This window comes from Ambystoma mexicanum, chromosome 5p, assembly GCF_040938575.1.
Source record: "Ambystoma mexicanum isolate Mex_15411 chromosome 5p, UKY_AmexF1_1, whole genome shotgun sequence".
NCBI lineage: Eukaryota > Metazoa > Chordata > Amphibia > Caudata > Ambystomatidae > Ambystoma > Ambystoma mexicanum.
In genome coordinates, this window is record NC_090930.1 from 1,149,642,042 (window position 1) to 1,149,666,154 (window position 24,113).

The window sequence follows — 24,113 nt, forward strand, 5'->3', positions numbered from 1 at the left end:
GTCCCCTAATGTGTGAAATCTAGTCCACTCAAGTCCAGAAGCCCTTTTGGCCAATGGGAAATGTTTAGCTTTCAGATCGTTTCAGGTTGAAGAAGCTTCTGGGTTGAATGTTCCATGGCTTCCGCTTGGAAATCTTCAGTCAGGGAAGGGAAGCTGTGGTGATCGATCCAGAGACTTCAGTTTCTGCATCACCTTTTCCCAAAGGACAAGGACTCACATCCTATGATGACATGAGACTTAAGAGCTTCATCGCTCGAGTAATTCGTAAAGCCGTAGTGTTGGATGTCATGCTTTGAGGCTTATGGCAACGCTGTACGTCGGTTTCCTGTTTTCGTGTACCATGAAATGGCGCGTGCAACGTCCATAATCACCCTTTTCTTCAACACGAAGCAATCTGTCAGACTGTTTTTCTGGGCATTGTAGATGTTTTTGCTATCTTTAGTCGTGTACAGTGTATCTGACAGCAGGACACACATAATGCTGAAACAATCCCTGCTTCCTTTATAACCCAGGCTTGGCTGTGATTAGAATTCTGAAATCTCTCGTCCAGAATAGGCTATAAGGCACGTGGTTGCTGGACTGGTGGACATAATAATGTCAAGCTGGGGCACACTTCAAGACTGTTTCCATTGTGATAGGAGGAGATAAAGAGTAGTAGAAAATCTCATCATTATCTGACAAGGTAAAAGAAAGCATTAACAGGCGGATTGCTCTTTACATCACGTGGAACTCATTGTGGCATATAGAAGCAAATTCCATGAGCTATTCGCAAGTGTGGCATGCATATTTTCTGAATCATTCTTACTTGTAATATAAAACACTTTGGTTATTGGAGGAGGTTTGCAGAGAGGTTAGCTAATGTGAACGGTTTGTGCACATGTTGCCCATATAGTCCTTTCTATTCATAAAGTTCCCATGTGTGTTTAGGGGAGCATGTCACGTCCGGTGACAAGCTGCAGTAAACATCAAGCCACGGATGCCTTCCTATTGGGCCGTATATAGTCTTTTGATCAAGTCCAGTGACATTGCCACTATCTCCCATATGCGTCTGATGGTGAACTATTTTGTCATGCATATCCAAAATGGCTGCTGCTCTTACTCATTCCCTCATGAGGTATTGATACTTAGAGTGAGTGAGTTGAGAGTGCTGTGGGAAATGGGTATCTTATCTCAGAGCCTCTGTAGATGATGATAGCCATAGTAGTGCTGTTGTGAAGTCGGTATGAGCTCCATTGCGTCTCAATGAATGCATGCTAGAGATGCGTTTCATAGTAAATACAGCCACATGATACTTGCTGTGTTTTGGAAATGGCTACCAACTTGAATCTTGAGGAATGGTGAAACATTGTATTTCAAGAATCCATCTAAATAAAGAGTATTCTGCAGTGGTCGAAGTGTACGAAAAAATGTAGTGGAACTATGTTCCCTGCTAGCCTGCACCTACTCCCCACAAACCCCATTGCCATGCCGCCTCCCACACACAATACACACCCCCAAACACATGCACTTGCTGTTTAAGGGAACGTTCAGTTTAGTGCACTGAAAGTAAAAGTATCAACTTCTTCCTACATTTTAAAGTAAAACCGTTCCGGAACAGTTTCTTTTTAAAAGAAAAGTATAGGAGCAGTAAAGCTTAATTTAAACAAGTAGAGGAGCACCACTCCCAATCGCTCCCACTCAATTCGACCCCTGGTATTCTGTAAGAGATAAGTTGCCAAGACGAGCCTCGTATGGAGCAAATTGAGGATATCCTGGCACTGGACCGGAAAACTTGGGGCAGGTGATGCTGGATGGGTATCTCCTAGGGGAGTTTCATCTATATACCAAATAAATGATAATTGCACAAGCATCCATGGAAAATAGGGGAGGAGAAGAGAGCTGCCTGACAACATTAGTCCACCCAGGACAAAGCAAAAATAGCAGGTTTCCAAATTGCCACCAGGAGCTCTAGACTCTCAATAATCAGACAGTGTCTAGGCAGATTCAATATATTCCAGTGCAAATGGCTCGGGACGCTATGTGTAAATACCAGCAGTGAGGTAACAAGGAAGGAGGCATGTTGAAGAACAATAAATAATTGCTTAAACCCACAAACCGTAAAAGGCCTTATTATTTCACTCTGTCCAGACTATACCAAACACTGTTGCAAATCCATCTAGATGTTAACCATAGTATGAAGGAATTAATACATTAATTAATTAATACGTCCTTTTATGATATGTTATGGGCATGCACAGAGTTAAAGATCTTTTAGGAGGGCATTGAAAATGATATGTTTAGAATATTGGGCTATCAAAGGGATTTCTCTGTGCTTGATATTACATTATTTATTAAGAATATGAGCGAACCAATCAGGGGAGAGAACTATTCATGTCTACCACAATTTTTGGAAGAATCCAGATTATGACGCTCTGGTTCAGCACATATGAACCGAGTAGAGATGAATGACGAGTCAAACTGAAGCAGAGTGTGACATGGGATAAAGAGGGAAGCAAATCGGAGGCAAGGACACACTGGAGATAAGATCATAAACATTTGACTCTTCCCTTTTTCAAAGATAGCTGAAAATAAGTTGGAGATGAATAAGGGAAGAGCTAAGACTATCAAAGTATACTTAAAACACAGACGTACAACGGCAAACCTTGAAGTGTTCACATTTACAGTAAAAGGCCAATTAGCGGACAGTTAAACAGGTAAAAACGAAAGCTGTAAGCCAAAGGAAAAAGCCTAAATAAAGCTAAATTAATAAGCAAATGGTGATCAAATGGCACCTGTTATGAGTATTGTTACATGTCATGTTATGTTATCTGCAATTTGTATAGCACCTACTGCCATCAAATCGCTGTGAGGATTAACACCCTTTGGAAGACCGTAGTGAGAAGATTGAGAAGTGGTGGAACGAGATAAAACCATAACGAAGGTGGTAGGTGGTGGCTATCCTCTCTTAATGGTTCACAATGGCAATCTTGTGGGATAAACAGGTTCACAATGGCAATCTTAGGGGATAAACCTATTTTGTCGCTGTCTGCAACCCAGCTAGCTATCTAAGAAACCCGAACGAACCAGTTTGCAAAACATTTCTCCCACCCGTCCTACCTCAGTTGCTCCCATGCATGTTGATAAGGAAATCTGTGGGGATATTATTCTGTATACAAAGGCTAAGGCTGGATGCTAAATGAAACACATCTTGAAATGCATTCTTACAATTACTCACTTTATGACCAAAGGGCAGAAACCGAGGCTGCATTTGGGCCGCTCAGGATCCTGGAGAAAATCAAATGGCAGTGACACTTTTTACATCAGCCCAGAGTGTTCCTGAAGGGCGCTACCTTAGTCCAAGTGAGACCAGTTCTCAACTGTCCTATCAATTCTTCATTGAGAAGCAATTTTAGTTTTCGTTGTGAATTCCAAAGTATACGCTTTTTACAACCCTGATATTGGTTGTTATTGATTGGATGGTGCACATGCAATAACTCCAATAACTAAGTTACAGGCACAAGCAAAGCAAGGTACATCGCACTGTTACCAGATGGTAAAAGCCTATATTCAGTGCGAAATAGGTATTAGCACATGTTGTCCGCTGTGACAGTACCATTTTCTGAAAGTTGGTCACGATGGCAGTTTCACAACAAAAAAAAAATACAAAAGAAGATGGCCACCAATTAAATGGAGAAGAACACAATTCCTAGTCCCTTCTCCATGTTTAGTTTCGGCGATTAGGTGTCGCTTGCGACACCTACAGCCCAAAACTATTCAATGAGAGCACAGAAAGACATGGCATATGAGGAGTTACACAAAGCCTGTTGCTGTTGTTTGGTTATGGGCCCACCCTTGGACAGGCATTGCTATTAGATGACCAGGTACTCGCACCATTTTGCACCTGCTACCATCAATGGCCAGTTAATACCACTACGGCTGCGCCTGGCAAGTGCCTTTGCTATGCCTTCACAAAAACCCAAACTGTTGGCATTGCCAATGCTTGTTCCATTTAGTGGTGCCATAAAGAGTGGCAAAGTGGGCTTTGGAGGTAGTGAAAGGTAACAGCACAGGACAGGACATCTGGGCATGGGGCCATGAGGAGATTAAAGTAGGTAAGTGATGGGGGGAAAGGGGACGTGTGGGGGGCCGGAGGTGGGGGGTGCTGTGGATTTGTGGGCTGTTTTGTAGCACGTTCCCAGGAGAGGATATGGTGGTGTCTGGCTCATCAGGGGGCTAGATTTGCTGGCCAGTACCAGGATATAAGCCCACGTCTGAACTTCCTGATTGGCTAGTACACCTGAGGATGTCAACACGTGGAAGCTAATTAATGTCTAATGGTGTGCTTCTTCCATCCCTGGTGTATTATAGTCTTGCTTGTGAGGACTGCCTGCGACTGTTATTACTGCTCTGACTTTGACAATGTGAAACGTGCTTCTGGCGACAGCCTTAGCACTTAGTGGCAGGAATGATTGCGATTGCCTGAGGACGTAGAGATTTTGCAGAAATCTGTCATTAGGTTAGCAAAAGTAGAGACGTCACCTGTGCTGTGGGTTAGAGTTGCGTCTCAGGAATTCTAATGTGGTTATTCTCTGCTGCAATCAGCTAGAATACAAGAGTTCACCAATATAAGCGTGTGTACCACAATGTGTAGGGATGGAAGGGCATGGAATTCCATGCATACCAACATAGTTTCTGGATGAGCTCCAGGAATCAGTACCCTTTCGTTAACTTCTTTGGGTGAATGCCGAATTATGGAACAACAGGAATATGTGTTTTGAATGCTTGGCATGTATGACATGCGTGTCTAAAATGTCTTCTCTTATTTTTCCCTTGCACCAAGGATTTAACCAGCATTGATGTGGTGCAGGAGAAATATTTCCAATTCTGGGTAGTAAAACTCGCAAACCTGATTATTTATAATGTTTGTGTGTATTTGGTGTTTTTAGGGTTCTCACACCCCAATCTGTAGAGCAGCTCTGAATGGGAGGTAAAATGAGGAACATTAGAGGGAGTTTGGTTTGACAAGATGCAGCGATTTAGCAGGACCCATAGAGAGGGAGACGGACACCCTCCATTCATTACAGTTTGCAATCAGAAGATGCTGAAACGGTGGGTGTTAAGTCCTTTTTGAAAGTTTCCTTAAATCGACTCATACAATGCTCTGAATTTTCCAAATTCGGGTGTGAGAAAGTGATCAAGTACTCTTTCTTTATTAATAATGTGGCACTTGTACTTCTGCCTTCATGCCTTTGGCATTTTACAATTTGGAATACAAATCCCAGAATTCCGAGAATTGAGCGGGACTGAATGGCTTTCTCACGACTGGAATGGGGAGACTTGAGAGCTCTGATGATACCCGATTAAGGAAGGACGAGATTACCAAGGGACAGTGGCTTGACCCGTGAAGCATTTACCACAGAACAGTTGTTTGCGAAATCAGAAAAGGGACGGTAGAAGGAAGTCAGAAAAACAAAGTTGTTTTACAAGCGATTCAATATTTGAATCACGACTAAAGTTAGATAGATCCTGTTCAATGAAGGGCTGTGTGAGTGGTGCATGGGGTTTTGACTATGACCCTGGATTCACCTGGTAGTCAACGTAGGTCCTCTAAGTCTGCTAGTAGATTGGTATGACCTTTTACGTTTTTGGGAATTGAATAAAAGGCCTCTATAGCCTACCATCAGAGAAGCTAAGCTGGTTCCACATAGAAAGATGTATACAAAATCCATCACTGCAGCAGTGTTTAAGAGTAATCTTGGTCAGTCAAACCGTTCCATATGAAAGTTTTACAGATATCTGTTATCCGTACACTAAATGAGATTGAAATATAAGAGGGTCTGCGCTAGCAGCCCTGTAGTTATGGTTAAGTTCGGCAGCTTATAAATTTGCCCTCCCCCCCGAAAATCCTCACCAAACCTTTCAAAAAAAGTATATGGCCGCCTTGGAGTGATTCTGCAAAGTTTGGTGTTGTTTTGTCCAGGGAGGCAAAGTTGTAGAGGGGGGGTCCTAAAATGTGTGGAAATTCTCAGACGCAATGGAAAAAAAATGTTACTTGTGCCTACAGCCCAAACCACTGGGCGGATTGTCACCAAATGGGTGCCAGGAGCGAGGACTTGGTCCCAAAAGCGTGATTTTGTAAATTTTGGTGTAAATCCATCCAGTAGTTTTACAAAACATAGCCAAAAAGTAGGTACAAATCATTAGTGACATCTGCGTCTGGACCGCCGACTCACTTTCGGATTTGGGGGCCACGGAGACGTCTCAACCAATCACGGGGCATTGCATCTGCCCACTGATTGGTCGGTTAAAAACGTGAGGTACGTAAAAACTTCTGAAATGGACGCCATGTTGGATTCGTGGACAGTGCCCGTTGTCCGTGGACATCGCTGTAAAAGCATATTAAAAAACACAACACTGCACCTGTCAAACAAATGAAACTATCTGTGTGGATGATGGTGAGGATGGGATGGAATAGGGCCATAAAAAGCCAAAAATCAGGTGTTCTTTCTTCTCTGATGTTCGCAGACATCATGCATATTTATGCATTACAGTGTCTGTGAAAAGCAGTTTTTGGACGGCTGATAACTTTGACGTCACTCAATGAAACTCCATGAGATTTTGCAATATCATTTTACATCCAACCCTGGCTGATTATGCAACGTTCAGTGCTGTTTCGCCAAGAGGGGGCAAAATGAGAGCAGGGGTCCCAAAATATTTGTAAGGCTTATAAATGTAGTGCTGTTTGACAGATCTGGACAAAAGGTTTGCAAAAATACTTTAGACCCGGATTTGAATGTCACTGTTAAGTTTGGTGGGATTTTGTCAAGAGGGGGCAAAAGTAGAGTGTGTCTCAACATTTTTAGATGCCTTATAACTTTGTTGCCATTTGACGAACCTGCACAAAAAGTTGCAGAAAGATTATAGACCCAACCTTGAATGTTTGTGCATACTCTGAATGTATTTTGTCAAGTGTGAGCTAAGTTATATGAGAATTGTTTGTACATACATTTTTCACTTAAAAAAAAAAAGAATTGGATGGATTTTCAGCAAACACATGCAAGGACTATTGACAAGGACCGGAAAATATTGTTTTGCGAATGTGTCTTTGTTTTATTTTTTGAAAAGTTTCATAATGAAGGTACAAAAAATAGTGATATATCTTTGGTGACTGAAGGATAGCCTCTGGCCATGGGCAGTGGCCAGATTGTCCGGGAAAATCTGGCTTGTGGCTATGACCATGAGGGACCGGCAATGGGATTAAAGTGGGCTGGCTGCCATGGACAGGCTATGTGGTAAAGTTTTTTAAAATCGAGAGGTTTGAAAGGAAAGAAAATGATGATCATGGCTACAGCCCGGAGTGCTGGACAGGATTGCAGCAAACATTCGCGAGCAGCATCAGCAAGCACCTGAAAGCATGCTTTTGCAACTCTGTCTTGTGTTTTATTTTTCCAAAGTGTCAAATAGTCAAAATAATAGTGATATAACGTTGGGGCATGGAGAGTGTACCTGGCACTTGGTAAGGACGAATGACTACTCTGATTTACATATTGGGCCATGCGGCATGGCTGAAGCCTTTGGTTTAAATGAGAAAAAAGATTCTGCTTGCCGCTTCAGCCCGAAGTGCTGGACAGGATTGCAGCAAACTTGCGCGAGGAGCATCAGCAAGGATGTGAAAGCATGCTTTGCAAATCTGTCCTGTGTTTTACTTTTTTGAAAGTGTCAAAAAGAAGTACAAAAAATAGTGATATAACTTTGCTACCTCAGCAGTGGGCGTGGCCCTCGCAAGGACAAATGTCTACTCTGATTTTCCTATTAGGGAATGCGGCATGGCCAAAGCCCCTGCCCCATGGATTGTGGAGACTGACCATGGCTGCAAGCCATGAGCACTTGTCATGGGTCACATTATGAGGGTATAGTGGACACTGAACTAGGATGCAGGGTAGGTGCAGTGGATAACAGGGGTGGTTTGGTGGGGCTGGGGTCATGGTCGAGGTTCATGACCTAGGCAATTCAACCATGACTTGTATCCCGAGCATGCGCTGCTGATAATCACACACATCAGTATGCATTGCAAAACATATGTTTGTTAAAGGAGGTTTACAGTTCTTACATATATGTTAAACGAGGAATTGTTAATAACTTATACATAGTGATGTAACATCATGAAACATTTTCATTCATAAAAACGTTTGAAATTAATAGAAAAAACATTGTTAAAAGGACGTTGTAGTTAAGTTGCTCTAATAAAAATCTATGAAATTCAGTGAAAAAACTTTGTTAAAGGGATGTTATGGTTAGAAGTAAAACCAAAACCCCCCAGGAATTCACCAGTTATGGTAAGCTAGCAACCATAAATCGCACCACCACTGTACACTGCTAAGACTAACATCCAAGAAATCAAAGATGACATCACAAATGTCATTGATGACATCATATATGAAATATATTTTGATGAAAAGTCTGTACAAGAGAGTGTTTTTATAAAGTTGGTAACGAGATGTCAGGGGTGTTCGGGAGATCTATCATGAACGACTTAATTCATTAAAGAATGTACTCATCTAAACAAAACATTACATTGGAATGTTGTTGTTAATACAGGAACCTAATCATACATACACATAGGCAATGGATGCAACATGCACTATAGAAGTACACTATTTTTAATCTGGTAATTTTAGATAGTAAAATAATGAATGCTACCTTATCAGAGTTTTGAGTAATGTTAAACATCGAATAAATAGCTAATAATTCAAGACTTACTACATACTTGTGTTAGTAGAAACAATAGATATGAAGACTCACAATGCAAACAAATTAGAAGCACATACAGGAAAACTAAAGTAAGGAACAAAGAAACACCATCACCCCCAGAAGAAATATATTCCTGGAGTACTGCCTCCCCCACCACCTTTTTGGAGTTTGTCGGACCTGCAGCTCCTGCACTGATAAACGCAAACCAGTCCCTGTCACAGAGCATTTTACGAACTTGAGCATGCGCAACTGACCAAAATACTAGAATAAAGGACCTAGTTATGTGAAAAACGTGGCGCCATTTTAATTTTTAAAAATGTCAGGTTGCCGTAGCAATGTGGTGACAATGAAACGGTGCCGGATAGCAAGTGATACTGACAACATTCAAAGCTTTCTGCACAAAGAATCGCAAGTGATACCTACAATGTTTAGAGCGGCCCGTACAAAGCACAGTCGCCGCAAGCACTCACATGAATAAGGAGAGGGCCTACGTGTGAAGAATAATGGGCACAATTATATGGCTGTAGCATAACACAAAAAGAGACAATCAATGGTGCTTACAACGATCTGATAAACTGAAGCTTATCAGCTTCTTTAGTGAACTGTAAAAAAAAAAGCAGTCAAGGAGTTTTAAAGGAACTCACGGTGGAGATGCAAAACGTGATAGCTCCCATTCCATTTTTGGCACAGCCAGGCAATCCAACATGTACAATGGCAAGACAGTTTTCAAGTTTATCTAAGGGCCGTTGGTGAGGAATGATGATTTAAAGGAAGCCACGTTGCTAAATTGTGTGGGTGCAGAAGCATTGCACATTTTCAGGACTTTGCCTGATACAGCAGATGGCGTGGAAGGTTCTAGTGACTCAGCTGCTGCAACGAGTGGGGGCAGAAATTATGAGTCTGCACTAATAAAATTAACAAGACATTTTGGCAACAAAACCAACATTGTCCTGGAACGGTACCGATTTTTCTCCAGATGACAAAATAAAGAAGAGAGTGTAGACACCTTCATGGCAGCATTAAGAGGTCTAATATGGACCTGCAGTTTCATCAGTGTAGCTAACGAGTACCTAAGAGATCAATTGGTTTTACAAGTTGCAGATCCCCGTATACAACAGCGACTGTGGCAGGCAGGCAAAGGATCCAACTTTAGAACAGGCTATGGAAATATCCAGATCAATAGAGTTAGGAGAAAAATGTATGAAAGAATTACAGAGTAGGACGGAGAATGCTGAAGGGAGATGCATTCAAAATGCGCAAGATGGAAACCATGACAAAGATGAAGAGACATTGATCACTTTGGTGAAAAGAATGACCAGGATGGATGTTAACACCAGTGCAAAGAGAGATAGGGAATACATGAACAGGTCACAAAACAGATGTCACAAATGCGGCAGATACAAGCACACAAATGTGGAAAGGGAATGTCCAGCATTTTCAGAAGAATGCTATAAATGGATATGGTGGTCATTTCGGCAAGGTGTGCAGGAGTACCAGAGGAAGAGGCAGTCTTATATCGCATTATATGCTTGGAGTGCAGAGAGAAGGAGGTCGTAATCCCAGAAATAATATGATGAGCATAAGAGCATTGGAAGAGATAAACAATCCGAGTGGCCTGTTGTTTGTCACGGATGGGCTTGATGAGGAAATACAAATTTTGGCTTTCACACTGTCTGAAAAATGTATGGGCTCCTGGGTACCTACGTCAATAAATGGAGTGTCCTTAAAAGGTATAGTAGAAACAGGTTCTCCATATACCATGGTTGACACAGATACATTTGTAAAGGATCTAGGAGGGAAAATTGAAGAGTTACAACCGACAAGAGTAAGGGCGACAGGGTATAGTAAGACGCCCATCAACGTAATTGGTTACACATGGGTACACTTGGTTTTTAGAGGAAGATAAACTTACTGCAAGTTATATGTAGCAGATAATTGGTTCTCCATCATTGGATGGTGGGAGCAGGCATCAATACAAATTAAGATACACCCAGGTGTAAGTATTCCCATATTGAGTATTACCAAAAATAGTTCCGAAATTTTGGCTTTCACACTGTCTGAAAAATGTATGGGCTCCTGGGTACCTACGTCAATAAATGGAGTGTCCTTAAAAGGTATAGTAGAAACAGGTTCTCCATATACCATGGTTGACACAGATACATTTGTAAAGGATCTAGGAGGGAAAATTGAAGAGTTACAACCGACAAGAGTAAGGGCGACAGGGTATGGTAAGACGCCCATCAACGTAATTGGTTACACATGGGTACACTTGGTTTTTAGAGGAAGATAAACTTACTGCAAGTTATATGTAGCAGATAATTGGTTCTCCATCATTGGATGGTGGGAGCAGGCATCAATACAAATCAAGATACACCCAGGTGTAAGTATTCCCATATTGAGTATTACCAAAAATAGTTCCGAAACAAGTGAGAATTTAGCGAAAAGCTTCCCAAGAGTTTTCAACGAAACCATAGGCACTCTGAAAGGTTTTAAACATCGGATTATATTGAAGCGAGGTGCTAAGCCGATAGTTCACCCAGTGAGGAATATTCCAATTGGCACAAAAGAAGCCTTGCATAAAGAACTGGTAAGGCTATGTGAACAAGATATTATCGAGCCAATAGAGAGTTCAGAATGGCTCTCTCCAATCGTTATTGTATGGAAACCTGATGGTTCAATCAGGATGTGCATAGACTTAAGAGATCTGAATGCAAATATTTGGGTAGATCACCATCCATTACCCAATATAAGTGAAATGCTCACCACAATGAAACCAGCGAAGTTCTTCACAACATTAGATCTATCCTCTGCCTATCATCAGGTTGTGTTGGATGAAGAATCGAGACACCTTACATCTTTCATCACTCCTTTGGGGGCATTTAGATATAAACGGATGCCTTTCGGCTTAGCGTCAGCGGCAGCTGTCTTCCAGAGGGTAATGCAACAATTGTTCAGTGGCATACAGGGCGTTTACTTTTTCCAAGATGATATACTTGTCTCTACAATGACGGCAGATGAACATAATGCAAAATTACTAGGGGTACTGCAAGTCATCCAGGAGAAAGGTCTCACGCTTAAAATTGACAAGTGCAAAATCAGAAGGAGTGAGGTAACATACCTAGGACACTGCATAAACGCTGAAGGAATTAAACCAAAGAGAACCTTGGTGGATACTATCTTACACATTCCAGAACCTGTGAATAAAGAACAACTCCAGAGTTTCCTAGGATTAGCAGAATATTATTCGAAATATATTGACCACTATGCGGACAGAACTAAGTACATGAGAGAAGTGATGGGCACAGGCGCAAAATGTATATGCCTTTGTTGATAAATCGTGAAGGGGTGATCCCTCAAAATGAAGGAGGCAATGTAAGACTCAATCGGACATCGCATCCAAATAACAATCCCTGCCGTAATGGCCGCGTAAGTATATGACTCGTGAATCGAGCTGACAATTAACAAGGAGATCCCCGATTGAGTCTTACATTGCCTCCTTCATTTTGAGGGATCACCCCTTCACGATTTATCAACAAAGTCATTCTGCGTACGCCTTGAGAACGACCAGCGTGTCGAAACACGTGTCGGCTGTTTCTGCTATTATTAAATATCAACTATATTATTTGTTGTGCCTTATTGTTGCAATATCTAGCGCATCTCCACCTCACCCTATCCTCTACCAATTTTTAGTTCCAGCCAGGGTGGTCTGGCTGTGTAGGTGGTAATGCTGCTGATATTTTATTAATTCTTTTGATAAAACTTTATTTCAATCAGTGATTACTAGCGCACACACCGTACTTGCGAACCCACAGCCTTTCTTCAAGCAAAATGTATATGGTCGGATAACTGCAAGGAAGAATTTAATAGAATAAAAGGACTAGTGAATAAGGCTCCAACCCTCAAAATGTTCGATTGTAAGTTTAAGACCATGATATCTGTTGATGCTAGCAACATTGGACTGGGTGGTGTTCTTGAACAACTACAGGAAGGAAAAGTGGTCCCTATTGCTTTTGCGTCCAGGGTCTTTAAGGGTGCAGAGAGAAATTACTCCACCTTTGAAAGACAAGCTTTGGGAGTTATGTGGATTCTTGAACATTTTAAAAGTCTTAATTGGGGCGTTCCAGTTGAATTGAAAACTGACCATAAATTTAGAATTCAACACATAAATTCATGTGTTGAATTCTAAAACTCGCATTTATCTTCACCGAGAATAAGAAGGTTTACCTTAGACATCATGCAATATAATATACAAGTCAAGCACATTCCTGGGAAATCCAATTCTATTGCAGACTGTTTTTCTATACTTCCTTGGGACGATGAGAGTGGTGATACCGGAGATGATGAAACAGCAAGAGAACAAGACTCTGAGTGCATAGTGGCCCAAATACATCCAAGTTTCTGGAAGGAAGAATGGGCCCGGGCGAACAAAGACAATGTCGAACAAGAATATCTAAGGATAGCTATCAGAAGTAACTGGAAAGAAGTTGATACAAGTATTAAGTCATGGGAAAAGGTAAAGGATGAGATCTCCAGAGACGATATGTGTGTTTATAGAGGTGACCGGATAATTCTGCACACGTCCTTGAGAGAAAGAATAATGCTTATTGCTCATGAAGGTCATGCGGGAAGAAGTTTGACTAAGAAAAGAGTAAGAGAATCGGATTGGTGGCTGAACATGTGGAATCAAATGGACATTTTTGTCAAGGATTGCACTGCTTGCGCAGTGAGTGATAAAGGGAAGACTACACAAACCACACCTCTTCAACCAGTGGAAATTCCTAAATCTGCGTGGACCAAATTGGCCATTGACATAACAGGACCGTTTGAGACATTGGGTCCTCAGAAGGTATATTTTATTGTGTTAGTAGATTACACTGCTAATTGGGTGGAATGCGGAGTAGCAGAGGGTACAGTCACTTCCAGGAAAGTGGTAAAGTTTCTGGAGGAAATATTCAACAGGGAAGGAAACCCTCGAGAAATGATCTCAGATAATGGTGCCCAATTCATGTCGGTAGAAGTTCAACATTTTCTTAAGGAAAGGGCTATCGAGCACAAGACTACTGCACTGTATCACCCAATTGCAAATGGATGAGTTGAGAGAATGAATGGTTTTGTCAAGGAAACTATTCAATTAGCGATGGCCAATAATTTACCTTGGAAGGAGACTTTGAAAGAAGCACTTAACACATATAGAGTTACTCCACATTCTGTCACTGCTGAAGAACCGTTTACCCTAATGAGAGGTCGGATGGCTACCAATAGACTGAGACCTGCTTGGCTTGCTCCTGGAAAGAACAAGGAAGTCAACAGGGATGAAATTGTCAGGAGTGTAAAAAAAAAGACAAGATGAGTACAAGAAACACTATGATAGTAGGAAGCATGTGACAGAAAGTGAAATTGTGAGAGGTGACTGGATTCGGGTAAAAGAATCAAGGAGAGTGTTAAAAGGTGAATCTAGATTTAGAGCTCCACAAAGAGTGATGGATTGTTCAAGGAAATGGGTGATTCTGGAGGATGGAAAGAAATGATCATGTGATGATGTTATTCTAGCAAAATGACGTGAATTATTGAAAGACAGTGTGGTACAAGAGGCTCCTACGAATGAGAGAGTACGGGAGTTGATTGATTGATATTTTATTTCTATCGCACTCGTACACAAGTGTTTCAGAGCGCAACAAGGCAAGGGAGGGGAACAGGGGAGAACAAAACAGCGATCTTACTAGTCCCAGTGACATTGAGAACGCGCAAGTGCATGGGAGAGGGGGGAGGGGAAAAGTGCATGGAAGGGGGAGAGGTGGAAAGTGCGAAGCAGAGGAGAAACAGATAAATAACAATAAATAATAAAGGCAACAAACAGTGGTAATGCAGCCAGCAATTTACAAGTGCTAGGTTTAAGGCAGCAGACAGGGTAGGTCTGATAAGTGCAGGAAGAAAAAGGGGGGGCTGTATGGGTACATATACAGACCCCAGTGCAAGGGGTTGCCCGGAGGCAGTGCGGGAGGGTGGCAGGATGAGCAGGTACCTGGGCCCAAAAGACAAAGGGTGTCCAGGTGCACGGTGCCAAGAGAGAACAGATTAGCAGGGGAGAGGAGGAGAGGGGGAGCGAAGGCAGAAGAAAAGAGGAAGGTCTTGAGATGCTTTTGGAACCGGAGATGGTTCCCCTCAAGTTTTAGAGTGGCAGGGAGGCTGTTCCAGAGGGAGACGCCAGCCAAAGACAGAGATCTACCCCAAGTTAGAGGAGTTCTCTAAGAACACTGTTGGTGATAATGTCATGTCATCCAGGAACAGGAAAATCATACAAAAATATCAAGAAGGACTATGTGTATTACTGAAACTGGTGGTGCAATTACAGCAGTGGTTGCATACGACAAGGAGTCTTTGGAGTGTACTACGATCCGGCCATATCCTTTTGTAATGTGTCACAAGAGTAGTTTAAATTCACCAGAAAGTTAGTTTATTCATGTAAATTGTACTGTGTCACTGCATCTTTCTGAATATGTTTTACGGAAGTTTTCATAGTACTTAATTTCTTTTCTATCAACCTGCTACCTTTGTTTCATTTTTTCTTTCATCTCTCTATTCTTAGGTTTCTGTAAAGAGGGTGGAGGGGGAGATGTTATAATGTGTTGATTTGCATTGAATTTTTGTGTTATCAGTGTGACGCGCTGTATGATTCTAGAACACAAGTGTTTCAGAATCATACAGAAGCGTCGTTGAGTTGTGGAGGATGCCCCCACACGGGGACCTCCTAATGTAAATAAATTACCAGAAAACACTAGTGCTATCTACGGGTGTTCATCATAAAAACAATATACAACACCGGCCTACATCCCAGGTTAGAGTCTTAACCATAGTCTTTAGCACACCATGCTTTCACAGAAGAGTAATTTCTACTACATATCAGTCTTTCTCCTGCCCAAGGGCAGTCCAGCACCAAAATGCCTGACAATTCTCTTCTGAAGAATAGTACCAACAGCAACCCCAGACACGTGTTTCTGCCTGGTTGGGCCTCATCAGTGAGGTGGAGCTGTGCCTCTCTAAAAACAGTGAGCAAGGATTGGATTACTCTCGTAACTTAGGGTGAAAACCCAAAGCTACTTAATAATGCAAAACCAAGAGTGTTCTGGGAGTTTCTCTACTACCGGCCTATATCCAGGGTTAGAGTCTCAACCAGAGTCTTTAGCTCACCATCCTTTCACAGAAGGGAAATTTCCACTGCATATAAGTCTTTGTCCTGCCCAAGGGCAGTCCAGCACCAAAATGCCTGGCAATTCTCTTCTGAACAAGAGTACCAACAGCAACCCCAGACACGTATTTGTGCTTGGTTGGGCCTCATCAGTGAGGTGGAGCTGTGCCTCCCTAAGAACAGTGAGCAAGGGTTCCACGTATGGATTACCCTTGTAATTTAGGGTGTAAAACCAAAGCTACTTAATATGCAAAAACAAGGGGCTTCTAGGAGTTTCTCTACTACCGCCCTGTATCTCGGGTTAGAGTCTCAACCAGTCTTTAGCTCACCATCCTTTCACAGAAGAGAAATTTCCAATACATATCAGTCTTATTCCTGTGCAAGGGCAGTCCAGCACCGAAATGCTTGGCAAATCTCTTCTGAACAAGAGTACGAACAGCAACCCCAGACACGTGTTTTGGACTGGTTGGGCTTTGTCAGTGAGGTGGAGCTGTGTCTCTCTAAGGACAGTGAGCAAGGGTTCCGCGTCTGGATTGCCCTCGTAACTTAGGGTGAAAACCAAAGTTACTTAATATGCAAAAACAAGGTGGTTCTGGGAGTTTCTCTAGTACCGGCCTATATCCCGGGTTAGAGTCTCAACCAGAGTCTTTAGCTCATGATGCTTTCACAGAAGATAAATTTCCACTACATATCAGTCTTCGTCCTGCCCAAGGGCAGTCCAGTGCCGAAATGCCTAACAATTCTCTTCTGAACAACAGCAACCCCACGTGTTTCAGCCTGGTTGGGCCTTGCCGCAGCAAGAAGATTCACCATTTTGAAAATACAAATAGTTGATAATCGATTCCTATGGAAGTCATGGAACATATAATGTTTGCAACTGAAATGGTTTGTAAAATAGAAATAAGTAGCTTAGCAAACTTAATCTATGTGGTGATTGATTCCATAGAACGCTGTTCGATATAATTATTTTATTTCCCTGGTTTCGTTCAAGTAAACGGGAACCATCTGTGTTTAGGCTATTCATGAGATGTCACAAATTCGTTTGCCATGGTTGTTGGTTGTTGCTAGGGCTACACCTGCACATAGTTAAAGATTTGGCTCCTGTGCGCTAGTCCTGTGCTCTACCCTCTATCCACAAGTGACGACGAGTGACCTCTTTGTGTGGCTTGCGACTTACATCTGAAATTTTGCAAACTCTAGACACTATTCAGAAGCGGGTCCAATGTGCTTCTGGCAGCTGCGACCCTCATTCTTTTAGGCAGGACAGTAACCATGACCATATATGGCACCAAGCGTATTGCCCTCCCTCTCTTGTAGAGAGAATGGGCCTCATTAGGAGTTGACCGGTGCAGTGTTAACGTGCCAGTAATTCCTTTTAACGGCATGTTACTGCAACAGCCAGCTCTGCACAATACCGGCAAATCCCCCATGGAGGCCTATGGTACCAAATGGAATGGGGATTTACCGCCCTTATCGGCACTTGTAATCTGGCAGTTATTCTGCCAGACCAAATGCTGGTAATGGTAATACTGTTTGGTGGTATCCCGACAGATTTACCGGCGGGATACCACCAAACATATACTGTTGGACTCTGTACCGGATTTACGGAGGGGTTCCCTGTAAGGACACACTCATGGAATAGCAACTCGTTCCCCTCTAGAAACAAACCAAGGCAGCCACCAACCAGGGAAGCCCACCCAGCCCGTTTCATGAGGTCACTCGCACAGAGAAACGGGGTGCCTTTGGGGCACACTGAACCTGCGGGACTCACAGTGAAGAAAAGGACTTGAGGGGAACAATTAGCATGTACTGGCAACAAGAAATGCGATAATGGCAATGGAATGCGATTTAGAGATAAATGAAGACATTGCAAGGATCCGAGCCGTGAAACAGCAATAAAAAAAAGATTGGAGCAGCCAACATGAGAAAGCATGTAATTACTTAACTAAGATCCAGATCAAGAATGGATTAAACAAAAGAATTGGACCACTATCTGCATGGACACTGCACAGCAACTTGCGAAAAATGTGGCAAGCTGTGTGTCACATGAATTTTGCAAGTGCGACCTGGTGTATTGAGCAATGCGTGGCATGTGCGCTCGTGTTACAGCCTCTGTTATCTCTGGCTTTAATTGTGCAGGTCAAGAAATGCCACATTCCTCCAGTCATGTCAGTTAAACAAGAAAAGCTGTAAATGTTCTAACCACAAGAGACAAGTGAATACACCGTCGCTGCGAAGTAAAACTGCATCAGTGTCAGGCGGGAGGGAGGCGGCTCTGGAGCCAGAAGGCTGACGCAGAGTAAACAGGGCTGTGGCGGGCAAGGAAGAAACCAGCCCGACGACAAAACACCCCCCCGGCCCCCAGAAAAGCGAACATAGTAAAGCTCCCAAGGTAAGAGAACCTCTGCACTCTATGCCTACCATCATATGCGAAGAACGTGCTATGTTTAAGTCACAGGAGTTTTCTAGAGAATTACACCTCAGTCCTTAGTCTCTATCACGGATATTTCTGCAAGATAGCTAACCGAGTTAAGCATCGCCCTTGACAAACGTCTTCAACCTGCAGGACGCACCTTCCACTCAGTCCTCCACCCAGCTCTGGGCAATGCGTTGAGTACCATTAACATGGGTCATCTCTGGCAGCTGGTATTACATCTCTCAGAAACGGGAGGAATGAATGAATACATTGTAAACATGAGGCTATTCTCATTGACTTACTCTACATAGGAAACACGTGCAAGCAACGTGTGAAACGCAATAGCAACGTTTTACGTGCTGTTCTAAATTGTTAACTGTATGTTCTCGTTAAAGTGTTCTTATGTGTTTTCCAAACGTTTGCTGACATCCGTGCCCCCCCCCCCACCCCCAAAGGATTTATAGTTTGGGCTATTAGGTGTTGCTTGCAACATCTATAAAACCCAAACTATTGCATTCAAATACTGATTTGTGTATACATATGGAGGAATAACATCTGAGTAGTGACACACAGTGGTGTTGTTTGGTTATGGGCCCTGCCTTTCCCTGCCCCTAGCTATGCTAATCCCTACGGCTAATCCCACCCATTTGTGCCTTTCCCCGCCCAAAAGTCCTCCGCATGTGAACTGAGCTTTGAGCGCTTCCATGGTGGCTGCCATGCTGTACGTCCAGCTTGATGACAACCAGAGTGCATGCTGGGTACGTGGCACTATTCAGCTGCATTGGCCTGTCCCTCAGCTGCCAATGGAAAGAGGGGATTTTCATATAGCCTCTCCACACGCTGTGTCATCACAGGGCAGGCTCCTCCCACTCTGATAGCTCTGAGCTGGTGGCTTCCTGCAGGTCGGAGGCTGGATCCTTGCACAGATCGGGGGCACCTTTGGTCCCACCACCGCAGGAGATGTCTAAGCAGCGTGACTGCTGTTTATGTGTGTCATATTTCTCCAGTCACACACGTGCACTGTGTTCAGTTAAGCTTGTAGTAACTCCTGTGGGCGTGTTAGGGTGTGTACACTTTGCACATACGATTGTGAATGCCAAAGAAATGATGCACAGAAGATCTAAAACTCATTTTTATATAGCGAGCTGCTTTTTTAACTGGGCTTTTAACTAGAGCACATCTGTTTGTGAGACTCAATTTATGTGCTTGAAGGTTGCAATTATCAGGGGACCTTAGGGGGGGCAACTAGTTGTGTGACTCCATGCGCGCGTGTGTGCGGGTGGGAGGCAATATGGAAGCTGAACGTTGAAATCATTTGTTAATTTGGACTGAACCAGTGGCACTGTGGTGGTGTAAGACTCAAACAGTGTGCATTGGGGCAATTGAGTCTGGCCAGTTGCTCAACCGGGTTAGTGGGACACACAATCACGTTTGTGAAGTGCTGGGGCACGCTTTTCCACTGTTGGAAATTGTACCTGTGCTGCTGTTTTCCCTGTTCATGATGTTGTTGACTGGGATGGGATGGTGTCTATCTCCAAAGACTTGCAGATTGACCAACCAAGCGGCATAAGAGGCGGGAGGGCGGTTATTCGAGCACGTTCACACGGCCCCTCTCAAATAGAGAAGAGAGGATTGGAGTTCAAATCCCCTGGTTTCACAATATTCAAACTGTCCTTACCTCTGATTTACAGTCACATCCCTCTGTCGGGGACGCTAGGGGAGTGTCTGGAGACGGGAGGGTCATCCGACAACACTGTGTCCCTAGCTGCTGGATCGGTGAACACCTACTTAACACTGCAGCAGGAAGTGGGTGCATGCCTGTCTTTTTTGCCACTTATGAGGATGCTCTTTCGTTCTGAGGGCCAGGAACTGACTGGGGTGTTTTCTGTACGCCATCTGGTAGGCGACCGAGGTGAGTCTGTTTTTGCAGATAGGGTTAATGGAGTGAAGCTCCTATGTCCGCGTGCTCCTGTGTTCGGCATTCAGCTCTGCTGTGCCGGTAGAGCGACCCTTCATTTTAAACTACCTTTCCCCTCTTAAAACACAGGAGTTGAGGCTGTGATGGTGACCTAAGCGGGAAGAGCAGGTAGCAGACACTGCTCGGTTTGAGGGCAGCAAATCGGCCCTGGATGGGATGTCCCAACAATAAGTCATCAACTTTACATCTGATTCTGTCAGCCTTTGCAACAATCTCTCAAAGATGCTCATCAATCAAAGATTGATTTTGTCCTGTTTTGACACCAGGTTTATGATATACAAATGATGGAAGGCTTTGAGAACTCCCAATTTTTGCAAATATGAAATGATCAGCCACTAGGTGTATTAGCAGTCTGCATGTCCTTCACTGAAGCCCTGTTATAAACCAACATTGACAAAGATGTGTGTTTTGTATAGGTATTGAGCATTTTGCCAGGCATTGCTATTAGATGCCCAGGTACTCCCTCAATTTTGCACCTACTACCATCCATGGTCAGTTAATACACCCACAGCTGTGCCTAGCAAGTGCCTTTCCCATGCCTACACAAAAGCCCAAACTGTTGGCATTGCCAATGCTTGTTCAGGATGCTGTGATTTCTAGTATTTCTGTTTTGTACGTGTCCATCTCTAATGACTTGGGCAAGTCGTGCGGCTAAAATGCAGTTTAGCTTTGTGAATCCCATTCATGTCCATGGGCAAATGATGGCGTGTAACCAATTGCAATGTTTCTGCATGGTCTGGGGCTTGTCCCGTGCACTTAACAATGCTACCAATAACCACTTGGCTGTTTGTGCCACACTGGCTGAGCTTTTTGTGCAGTCTCAAATACTACAAAGCTGGCTTGCGGTTAGTGCTCATTTAAGCGTCTTTTAAGTCTAGAAAAAGCCGCAAAACTTTAAAAAAAAAAAAAAGGGACAAGGTTCGCAGATGTGACTCGTGATTGTCTTAATTGGTGGGGTGTAAACATTTCCCATGAATGTGGGGGTGCAACAAATATCATAGTTCATGTGCCCAAACTAAGCAAGGGAAATTTGGGCGGCAGGAGGGGGTCGCACCCCGAGAATTGTTTTTTAAAATAATGCCCTAAAATGGTGCATTTTTCAGTGCTCTTTCTGTGAAAAATTGGGCAGAAAGCCACACAGTTTACAATCATTGCTGTAGGGTTCCAAGTGAAAAAATCCAATAGATGCCAATTCATCAACAGTGCAGAGGAGCAGTTTCCGGAACATTTTCATGATGCCTTTGCCCAGAATATTTGCCAGTATTCGCACATAAAAAGATTCTAATGTTTCCTTTGCCCGTAATGCCAGTTGCGAGACTATAAGCAAGCAGCACCCAAGCAGCGGATTGGTGTCGGTAGCATCGGACACCCAGCACCCAAGCAGGGGATTGGTGTAGGTAGCATCGGAACCCCAACACCCTAGCAGGGGATTGGTGTAGGTAGCATCGGACCCTCAGCACCCTAGCAGCGGATTGGTGTCGGTAGCATCGGATACCCAGCACCCTAGCAGGGGATTGGTGTAGGTAGCATCGGATACCCAGCACCCTAGCAGGGGATTGGTGTAGGTAGCATCGGACCACCAGCACCCTAGCAGCGGATTGGTGTCGGTAGCATCAGATACCTAGCACCCTAGCAGGGGATTGGTGTAGGTAGCATCAGATACCCAGCATCCTAGCAGGGGGTTGGTGTAGGTAGCATCAGATACCCAGCATCCTAGCAGGGGGTTGGTGTAGGTAGCATCGGACCCCAGCACCCTAGCAGGGGATTGGTGTAGGTAGCATCGGATACCCAGCACCCTAGCAGGGGATTGGTGTAGGTAGCATCGGACCACCAGCACCCTAGCAGCGGATTGGTGTCGGTAGCATCAGATACCCAGCACCCTAGCAGGGGATTGGTGTAGGTAGCATCAGATACCCAGCATCCTAGCAGGGGGTTGGTGTAGGTAGCATCAGATACCCAGCATCCTAGCAGGGGGTTGGTGTAGGTAGCATCGGACCCCAGCACCCTAGCAGGGGATTGGTGTCGGTAGCATCAGATACCCAGCACCCTAGCAGGGGATTGGTGTAGGTAGCATCAGATACCCAGCATCCTAGCAGGGGGTTGGTGTAGGTAGCATCAGATACCCAGCATCCTAGCAGGGGGTTGGTGTAGGTAGCATCGGACCCCAGCACCCTAGCAGGGGATTGGTGTCGGTAGCATCGGATACCCAGCACCCTAGCAGGGGATTGGTGTAGGTGGCATCGGATACCCAGCACCCTAGCAGGGGATTGGTGTAGGTAGCATCGGACCACCAGCACCCTAGCAGCGGATTGGTGTCGGTAGCATCAGATACCCAGCACCCTAGCAGGGGATTGGTGTAGGTAGCATCAGATACCCAGCACCCTAGCAGCGGATTGGTGTCGGTAGCATCAGATACCCAGCACCCTAGCAGGGGGTTGGTGTAGGTAGCATCGGACCCCAGCACCCTAGCAGGGGATTGGTGTCGGTGGCATCAGATACCCAGCACCCTAGCAGGGGATTGGTGTAGGTAGCATCAGATACCCAGCACCCTAGCAGGGGATTGGTGTAGGTAGCATCAGATACCCAGCATCCTAGCAGGGGGTTGGTGTAGGTAGCATCGGACCCTAGCACCCTACCAGGGGATTGGTGTTGGTAGCATTGGACACCCAGCACCCTAGCAGGGGATTTGTGTAAGTAGCATCGGACACCCAGCACCCTAGCAGGGGATTGCTGTCGGTAGCATCGGATGCCCAGCACCCTAGCAGGGGAATGGTGTCAGTAGCATCATACACGCAGTGCTCTAGTGGAGGATTGGTGTATTTTGAAGCTTTCTACTAGGAGCCAATCAAAAACGTCTCTTTAATTAATTGACGTCTCTCTTTTGTTGTTCATCCTAAGAGGCATGTGCCTGTCGGAAGTCATGTAAGGCTGAGAAAGTTCTGCAAAGAGTAAATCCAAAATGGCAGGATAGTTCTTTCTGTGCAACTTGTCTTAGCCACGCCGCCTCCTTTCACCTCTAGATACACGAGCATCCTCTGTAATTGTCTTCAGTTGTTCACCTCGGCTAAGAGCTTCCTATGAAGTGTGCACAGCCTCAGCCTTTCACTGAAATCTAGACCGCCTCAAAAGGGAGTGAGATGCCACAATCCTACTTGGACCTATAAGGAATTTCCTGGGTGTAGTTGTGGTATCTGCTTTCATATCTGAACAGGGTGGGCTGCATTCAGCAAATCTCGCTTCTATGTGATAAGCCAATAAGTGGTAAGCAATATAGTATGAAAATATTTAAATCCATTGACTTCAACTCTTTCCAGACAAAGCCACTTATCTTTGGAAGAATATTATTATATTATTGGATTAATCCAGCCTCATGGTTTAGGGGGCTAGTATCATGCCACCACTGATTACAGTCAATGACAACGTTATTGCACGTCAACATGGAAAACGACTTTAATTTGTGTTCAAATTTCAACAAAAGTAAATATGAAATTGGTCCTAACTTTGTTTCAGTGCATACTACAGATGCATATTTTGGAAGCATGCCTCTTCATACTGTCAGGTATGCACTCTCTACTTTCGAGGCTATTAGGATATGCCAGACAACAATGTCATGCTGATGGGAGTTGGCAAGTGATGTATTGATGCCTTCAGAGGAAAACTGAGCTCCAGAAAACGGTGACTTTATCAGATTACATGTATAGAGCAACAGGTGTCAATAGACATCCGTATGATGTGAAGCAGCTTCCCTAGTGCCGAATGAACTTTAAAGAGAAACCTAACATGAGAAGCTGCTACATATAAAG

General features: G+C 43.9%; 1 protein-coding gene across 3 annotated transcripts in view; it reads left to right on the forward strand.

Moving 5' to 3' along the window:
- LOC138481461 (glutamate decarboxylase 1-like) overlaps positions 1–24,113 on the forward strand; it is a 719,240-nt gene that overhangs the window by 121,628 nt on the left and 573,499 nt on the right. Inside the window, exon 1 of one of the 3 annotated variants that reach the window (XM_069613614.1) lies at positions 18,164–18,308. The exons of 1 other annotated variant lie outside the window; for it this stretch is intronic. Coding sequence is in view for 1 of the 2 variants with exons in the window: in XM_069613615.1 (XP_069469716.1) it covers positions 20,169–20,244 (76 nt within the window). In the remaining variant the exon portion in view is untranslated. Of the gene's footprint in view, positions 1–18,163; positions 18,309–20,100; positions 20,245–24,113 lie in introns of those variants that run through there. One more of the 3 variants, XM_069613615.1, reaches the window with a different exon arrangement.